Source organism: Cornus florida, unplaced genomic scaffold (assembly GCF_030987335.1).
Source record: "Cornus florida cultivar Cherokee Brave unplaced genomic scaffold, ASM3098733v1 CherokeeBrave_3.0.0_Hap2_Chr11, whole genome shotgun sequence".
NCBI classification, from domain to species: Eukaryota; Viridiplantae; Streptophyta; class Magnoliopsida; order Cornales; family Cornaceae; genus Cornus; species Cornus florida.
Window position 1 is genome coordinate 122,109,403 of NW_026775581.1, and position 8,407 is coordinate 122,117,809.

General features: G+C 46.0%; 1 protein-coding gene across 1 annotated transcript; it reads right to left on the minus strand.

Annotated features, from left to right (window-relative positions):
* Positions 1-5,629: 5,629 nt before the first annotated feature.
* LOC132284920 (putative UDP-rhamnose:rhamnosyltransferase 1) lies at positions 5,630-7,361 on the minus strand. Its single transcript, XM_059787063.1, has one exon. It carries the CDS (start codon positions 7,359-7,361, stop codon positions 5,883-5,885), a length of 1,479 nt encoding a protein of 492 aa, XP_059643046.1. The 3' UTR covers positions 5,630-5,882.
* Positions 7,362-8,407: the final 1,046 nt, after the last annotated feature.

Consider the following 8,407-nt stretch of genomic DNA (forward strand, 5'->3'; position numbering starts at 1 on the left):
ACCCCCGCGGAGTCGCAGCAGGTATTACGAGCTATTCATGAGGGTGTGTGTGGCAATCATTCTGGGGGAAGATCGTTAGCGCATAAAGCAATGACACAAGGGTATTTCTGGCCAAACATGTCAAGAGATGCGGAGGAGTTCTCTCGAAGGTGCGATAAGTGCCAACGATATGGACCAATGATCCACCAACCACCTGAGGAATTGCACGTAATGGCCTCGCCGTGGCCTTTCGCGCAATGGGGGATGGATGTGGTCGGTCCTCTGCCAACTGCAAGAGCTCAGAACAAGTATGTGTTACTGGCCACGGATTATTTCACTAAATGGGTGGAGGCAGAACCGTATCCTAGCGTGACTCAGACTCAGGTGAGACGATTTATCTGGAACAACATTATCTGCCGCTTCGGTGTTCCCAGAACAATAGTCATGGACAATGGCACAAACCTCGACAGCAGGCAAGTAAGAAAGCTGCTGGAGGAGTATGGAATCAACCAGAAGTTGGCTGCAGTAAGTCATCCTCAGGCTAACGGACAAGCAGAAATCACAAACAGAACCATTTTCGCCTGCATTAAGAAGAAGCTGGAAGATCATAAGGGGAAGTGGTTGGATGAACTCCCGAACGTTCTATGGGCTTACAGAACCACCCCAAGGCGGCCGACTGGGGAGAGCCCGTTCGCAATGGCGTATGGTACCGAAGCAGTTATACCGGTTGAGCATTTAGTCCCCACTATCAGAAGCTTAGCATGGAGTCGAGATCAGAACGACAAGATGTTAAGATTGAACCTCGACATGATAGACGAAAGGAGGGACGCAGCGGCTATAAGGCTAGCATCGTATCAGCAAGTGCTGGCGAATAGTCACAATAAGAGAGTAAAACACAGGGATTTTGCCCCGGGCGATCTGGTTCTGAAAAGAAAGGTGGGGATGGTCAAAAAAATGATGCCACCCTGGGAAGGCCCATACAGAATTGCAGAAGTCATTGGCAAAGGGGCATATATGTTGGAAACCATGGCGGGAAAGTTGGTCAGCAAGCCCTGGAACGCCACGTCTCTGAAGAGGTACTACCAATAGAAGCTAAGTTCTGGCTTTAATTGGATGTTATTTGTTGTCAATCAAATACGTATGAATGAGCAAGTTACTGGAATTTACAAAAAAAGAATTTTCTTTTCCAATGGTCTACTATAAAAATTTAAAGCCAAGTGGCAAGTGGCATTCTAGCCGAGCGCCAGGCACTTAAGCAAGATAAGTGGCAGCTGGCACTATAAGCCGAACGCCTGACACTTACTAAAAATTTAAATCCAAGTGGCAAGTGGCATTCTAGCCGAGCGCCAGGCACTTAAGCAAGATAAGTGGCAGCTGGCACTATAAGCCGAACGCCAGACACTTGCTAAAAATTTAAAGCCAAGTGGCAAGTGGCATTCTAGCCGAGCGCCAGGCACTTAAGCAAGATAAGTGGCAGCTGGCACTATAAGCCGAACGCCAGACACTTGCTAAAAATTTAAAGCCAAGTGGCAAGTGGCATTCTAGCCGAGCGCCAGGCACTTAAGCAAGATAAGTGGCAGCTAGCACTATAAGCCGAACGCCAGACACTTGCTAAAAATTTAAAGCCAAGTGGCAAGTGGCATTCTAGCCGAGCGCCAGGCACTTAAGCAAGATAAGTGGCAGCTGGCACTATAAGCCGAACGCCAGACACTTGCTAAAAATTTAAAGCCAAGTGGCAAGTGGCATTCTAGCCGAGCGCCAGGCACTTAAGCAAGATAAGTGGCAGCTGGCACTATAAGCCGAACGCCAGACACTTGCTAAAAATTTAAAGCCAAGTGGCAAGTGGCATTCTAGCCGAGCGCCAGGCACTTAAGCAAGATAAGTGGCAGCTGGCACTATAAGCCGAACGCCAGACACTTGCTAAAAATTTAAAGCCAAGTGGCAAGTGGCATTCTAGCCGAGCGCCAGGCACTTAAGCAAGATAAGTGGCAGCTGGCACTATAAGCCGAACGCCAGACACTTGCTAAAAATTTAAAGCCAAGTGGCAAGTGGCATTCTAGCTGAGCGCCAGGCACTTAAGCAAGATAAGTGGCAGCTGGCACTATAAGCCGAACGCCAGACACTTGCTAAAAATTTAAAGCCAAGTGGCAAGTGGCATTCTAGCCGAGCGCCAGGCACTTGCCGTACAAACACACGGCGAAGCTAATATAAAAAGAAAAAGAGAGAAAAGATATGTATGTACTGAAGATAAGTTGAATAAAGCACAACACATAGGGAAAAGGAGTTCTGTCATTTCATTAATATTGAACATTAAGTTTACAAAAGAGAGATGTCCATCATTACAAGAAGATATGAACTAGAAGAATTCGAAGGAGCCCTAGCTAGACGCCTCAGTACCAACAGCATCCTGGTCTTGCCGACTCGTCTCCTCGGCCCCATCAGCCGCCTCACCCTCGTGAGGTGGGGAATCCAGGTGAATGACTGAATCGTTCGGCTGGGGTTCAGCGTCAGCAGTAGCTATAGAAGGAGCCACGGTTGACGATTGGGGAGCAGTCAGTGGCAGAGCAGTAGGAGGAGCGGTGATGATCCTTGAGGATGCGATGTCCTGGCACTCATCAAATATACGTTCAGCTTCGGTGGGTTCTGGGTCGACATAGACCCCCAGAGGCTCGATCCCCAGATCCTTGTCTACCTCATCCGGAGTGGAGCTGGTCTGTCCCTCATCCGGAACCCGGTCGGCGAAACCTTCCCGGAATCCTTGAGCATACCGAAGAGCACCGACCCTGGAGAACCGAGCGTGAAGGGCCAGCATCCCACCACCCACTCTGCTAATCACGTCGATCAGAGCGGTACGCTCGTCGAGAGCTCTTTTTTCAAAAGCCATCCGAGCAGACTGTTCATCAGCTAGAAGGCGCTGGAGTTCTGCCTTCTCTTCTCTGATTGATTCCCGCTCAGTCTGCCAGACGCTCTTCTCAAGCTGGAGGGCGTCCTTCTCATCCTGAAGGGAATCATTCTCCTTCTTCAGGACATCTCTCTCTTGTTCGGCTTTGTCAAGCCGAACCAGCACCTCGGTATTCTTCATGGCAAGGAGGTCGTTTTCTTTATTAGCCACCTCCAGGCTGTCAGAATACTTTCGGGCCCTGGCGTTCCCCATCTCCACCTGCTTCTGCATGGCCATCATCCCGAACAATGTCTGCATAGGTGCACATTAAAAACGGTTAAACCAATAGTCAGAACGGGCGAAGGCAGGACCAAGTAATATGAGAGAATTCATGAGTTAGAAAATAAAAGTCACCTCCATAGCAGATTGGGGAAAGCGACTGAACACGTCCTTCTGGGAAAGACCCTTTGCCGCCTCAAGGTCCTTCGGAGTCCACATGCTCCTATAGTAGGCCATAGCGGTCTGGCCATCCTTCAGCATGGTCTCGTTCGGTTTCACGAACGTCCCATCCGTTCGGGTGTACCGAGGGGCCCATGGCGGTAAGCTAGGGATAGAAGGGGGGCCCGAAGCAGAAGCAGAGCCACCAGCTGCGGGAGGCCCAGAGGGAGAAGGAGCTCTGATCGCTCGGTGCAGGAGAGTACCCGGCCCAGAGACCCGGGTCCTTCTAATGAGAGGCTCCTCCTCCGGATCGATTTCACTGTCAGGATGAGGCCTTTTGCCTCGCTCTTTGTCCCGACCACCCCCCGCAGCAGCAGGAGCTATGGTAGCTGGGGAGGGCGCGTTCTGGTTGGCAGCAGGGGCGCTGGCAACAGGGTTAGTAGCCACTGCGCTCGGGACAGTGTCAGATATGGTGGCTGAAGAAGAAGCCGACGCTGGAGAGGAGGTCGCCCCAGCAGCAGGAGTGGCTGGGGGAGTATTTTTCCTCCTGCCAAAAGAGGGAATCTGCAGTCTGCTCATGTTGTAGCCGAGTGATGAGAGCGCAAAGAGGTTGTCTGAAGTGAGGAGATCTGAGCAGGAAGGAATATCGTTCAGAACGTATCGCTTCAAGTAGTTACTCCTATCCCTGCAAACACTATAGCTCAAGTCATCACAAGGTATTCCCAAGGAGCGGCATAAGTAAGTGCAAAAACGAGGAACGCATGTTTCACAGGGGCAGTCATGTTTATAGGATTTGAATTTTTTATAGGAGGAGACAGAGCAGACACCAAAGGCGCTCGGGATTGGGTAATCCTCTGCAGCCGGCGAGGACCAAGCCCCACTAATGCCCACTATGCTATCCCTCCAACCCTTTTCGGATTTTATTGTGTCAGTGCATATGGACATCTTCTCGAACGGGTAGAGGTGGTAGAAGGGCTCGTTAGTACGGATCTTACTGACCTTATAGCACAGAAGGAGGTCTATGAGGTCGAGATCCAGATTTCTGTCACGCATCAATAAGAGCATAACAGATATGATCCTAAAGAAGTTGGGGTTGACCTGCATAGGGGATATCCCCAATCTATTGAAGACATAACTAAAGAAAGGGTGCAGAGGGAACCTAACAACATTCAATTGAAGGTTCGTGAATAAGACTTCGCCGGGCAGGAGGCCGGCGCCGGTCGTAATATTAACGTCTTGGGGGCAAACCCTAACTTCGATGTTGTCAGGAAGTCTAAGTCTCATACGAAGAACATCCAGATCTACAACCATGGTGGAAATGCTAGAAGAATCTAAAGAGGGAAAATGGAAGCCTACCGAAAGTAAAAAGAACGAAACTAACCTCGGAGGACTGCAAGATCGCTGGAAGAATGACTCTCGAAGGATTTCACCGGAAAAGGCTTAGCACTGTTCTAGAAAGAGAGAGACTTGGCTGATGATGGAGACGGTAAAGAGAAGTGAAGTGGAATTCTAGAGCATTATAAAGGCGAGGGGGCCCGAGGGCCGAAGCGTCGGGAAGGCAAGAAATCCCTCGAGCTCCGGAACATTGATTCTGGATCTGACCGTCCGCTCCCCCACGTGGTTATCTCGAGCCGTCAGCGTCATGATGAGACGCCATCAATAATTACCCCTTATTAAATAAGGGGCAATTATGGGGGCAGTTGAGGAGGCCCCGGATGACATGGGCCAGGTCCGACTCGCAAAACACAACCTTCAGTCCGAATAGCTGGGTCAGCCCATAGAAAGACACTGCCATATGGGCCGAGCGGGAGTAAGCCCATCAAGGGTAACTAGGGCTTACAGAGGAATAGGCCCAGGTCCAGCAATCAGAAAATATCTTGCAAGTATCTTGTAAATATCTTGTAAGGATCTATAAATAGGAGTTGGAATGAAGAGGAGAAGGATCTTTTTCGGGTTGAGGTGTAAGAATTCTAGAGGGAGAAAGAATAGTAGGAGTTTCTTGCATCTTCAATATTATATGGTCAAGATTTTAGAAATAATAATTAAAAAAGGCAAATATATTATAAACGATTCTAATTAAAGAAATTATTGCAAGAGTTTAGTACTCATAATTTTTTTTAATTTAGAATGAAAAATAAAAATTTGTAACTCACAACTTTCAATGATTAATCTTGATATATTTGGTAAACCAAGATGAAAATTGGAGACAATCTTAAACAAAAAAAAATTGTAGTTAATCCATATTCAAAACTCTCATATTACCAAATTTAAAATTATAATATAAATAAATATCCAAAATTCCAATGGCCCCATCAACTCATCCAAAAGTTTTACCACTAACGCCTGACGGGGCTCACTGAGTCAGATACACATGTGATGTGGGGGGGCTTCCATCACCGAATGTCAGTTACAGACAGTAAGGCAGCGGACGAGTACAAATTTTAAAAAACAGACGAACTGAATTATGAAAATCCATTACATTACAATCCAAATCAAATACAATACTGATTTACATTACAATCCAAATCAAATTGAACAGTACAATAGTACTGGTGCCTGAGTGACGAGTCGAGTCGGTGTCAACTCAGCTGTCCTCGAGCACACGCCTATGCTTTTCAAGAAACTCTAGAAAGGGCTCTATGTATCTGTCTTGCCCTTCTTTGTCTCCGAATATCTTCTTCATCTCCCATGCGTTGTCCCTGTAAATTGTTCCCTCACCATCAACCATTACCAACCTCACCGACTCAGCCACTGAGTTCCTCGTAAACGACCCGTCTCGTTCGTCCCTCGGTATCTCTATCCCAACCTTTTTATCTTCAAACACCCTAGCATTCAACCCTTGATCTACCACAAAGGGTAACATGATAAGTGGGAGCCCAAACTTGAGTCCCTCTATGATGGAACTCCAACCACAGTGGGTCAGGAAACCACCCACCGAGTCATGACCCAGTACCCTGAGTTGTGGCGCCCAGCCCGTCCAAATAACTCCACGACCCCTGGTTCGCTCCTCGAACCCAACCGGCAACTCAACCGAGTCAGACTCGTCCAAGCCGGGTGGCTTTCTCAGTGCCCAGAAGAAGGGTAACCCAGATTGCTCCAACCCAAGAGCCAACTCCGTGAGTTGCTCCTGACTCAGTGTCACCTCACTCCCGAGTGCTACGTAAACCACAGAGCCTTTCTTTTGCTTACCCAGCAACTCACTAATGGAAACCCACGCTTCATTTCTCTCCTCTCCGCTATCCTGCACCGTGGGAGGCATTAAACCCACTGGAATCACAGGTTTGCCGTAAAGCTCTCGGAGCACGTTCAACCATTCTGGTTCGAACTCCTCACAGTGTCGCATAAAAAAAGCGTCAATCCCGGCATAGGTCATTCCCACTCGGTACATGTCCGAAACCCCTAACTCGTTGGGTTCAAACGCTCCCATGATAAAGGGTGTCTCGTGGAGGCGATACGCTACCTTTGTCGGGAACCGAACCCACTCCGGCGGGACGGTGAAGTGCTCGGGCTCTGTCCGTGGATGAGAACCGTCAATCAATCCCGAAGTGGGTCCAAAGAAACCTATGAACCATGCATTGATAATTGAAAAGAAGGCACACGAGATGTTAAGTTTAGCTGCGATTGGTAGCAACCAGTAAGGAAGAAAATCGTGAAGAATCCAATCAGGAGATGAGTTGTAGAGGAACCGAGTCAAATCAGTTTCGAGGCCGTCGAAGGCGATCTTGAGGTACTGAATCTGGTCGCCGCGAACGTCCATGGTGGCCTCGGCGTTGTGAGGCAGACCGTGGACGTTGGGCAAAGTGAGAGGGACAAAGTGTATGTGAGTGGCTAAGTTTGGAGGGAGTCTGGGGAGGCGTTGGATGTTTCTTGGGGTGGAGATAAAGGAGACTTTGTGACCCCTAACGGCGATGGACTTGGCAAGCTCCAAGAATGGTATCATATGACCGAACCCTAGCCATGGGAACATAACTACGTGTAGTTTGTTGCCATCGGAATCCATGATCGATCGGTTTGATGTGGATGTTAGCGATTGGCAACTGCCTACTGTGGTGCTTAAATTCATTTCATGCCCATTCTATATATACACATTACACACCGTTTTCCCCTAGCTACTCTTCCTATGCAGCTTTATCGCATTTTCTTTTTGACATTTTACCACTTTCACCCATTAATTTCACAATACTAAACTTTACTTTGCTTGTGCACAAAGTTCAATGTTCAAATTCTCACTCTACCAGTTAATTATTTTAATTTTAAAAAATAATAAAATAAAAAATGAAAAACTTTACTTGACTTACTTTTGTTTTTTTGGTACTGTTTCTTTTTAAAATTATTAAATTTACTTTTGAAATGGGATAACTAATTTAAGATTTTCTAAATAAAAGGAATGGAACTATCAGACTACTAATATTAAATAAAGAAAAAATGATTTTTAAACTCTATTGTTGCACTAATTTGTCTGACTTACCAATTTTAATTGGTCGGGTTATATATAAATAAATGTGTAGATTCCTAACTTATTTATTTAAACTCTCACAGTATCTGGCACATTAAATTTACACAAAAATATTATACTAACTATTTGTAGCTCCAGCAGTTATTTTATACTTTATGTCATACCTAAGGCCTGCATAACTTTTACAAAATTTACTTTCTTCAGTTTACTTCAGCAGTTATTTTATACTTTATGTCATACCCAAGGCCTGCATAACTTTTACAAAACTTACTTTCTTCAGTTTACTTCAGCAGTTATTTTATACTTTATGTCATACCCAAGGCCTGCATAACTTTTACAAACTTACTTTCTTCAGTTTACTTTTTGGCAATTAAACCTCTCGTCCCAATCCTCCTCAATTAGAAAAAAATAATAATAATTCCCCCCCTATATTTCACTTTCCCATCCCGCCAATAGCAAACCTTCACGCCATTGCCACCGGAATTCTAACTTATAACAAATAATAAAATAAGATCCAAATATGTAGAAACTAGGTAATTAAAATATATATCTAATATTTGGCTATTACATATTTATCTCATTAGAATAGAATGTAAAAGGATAAAAAATCTATAAAAAAGAATCCTAGAATCAACAGTATGATTACATAAGAT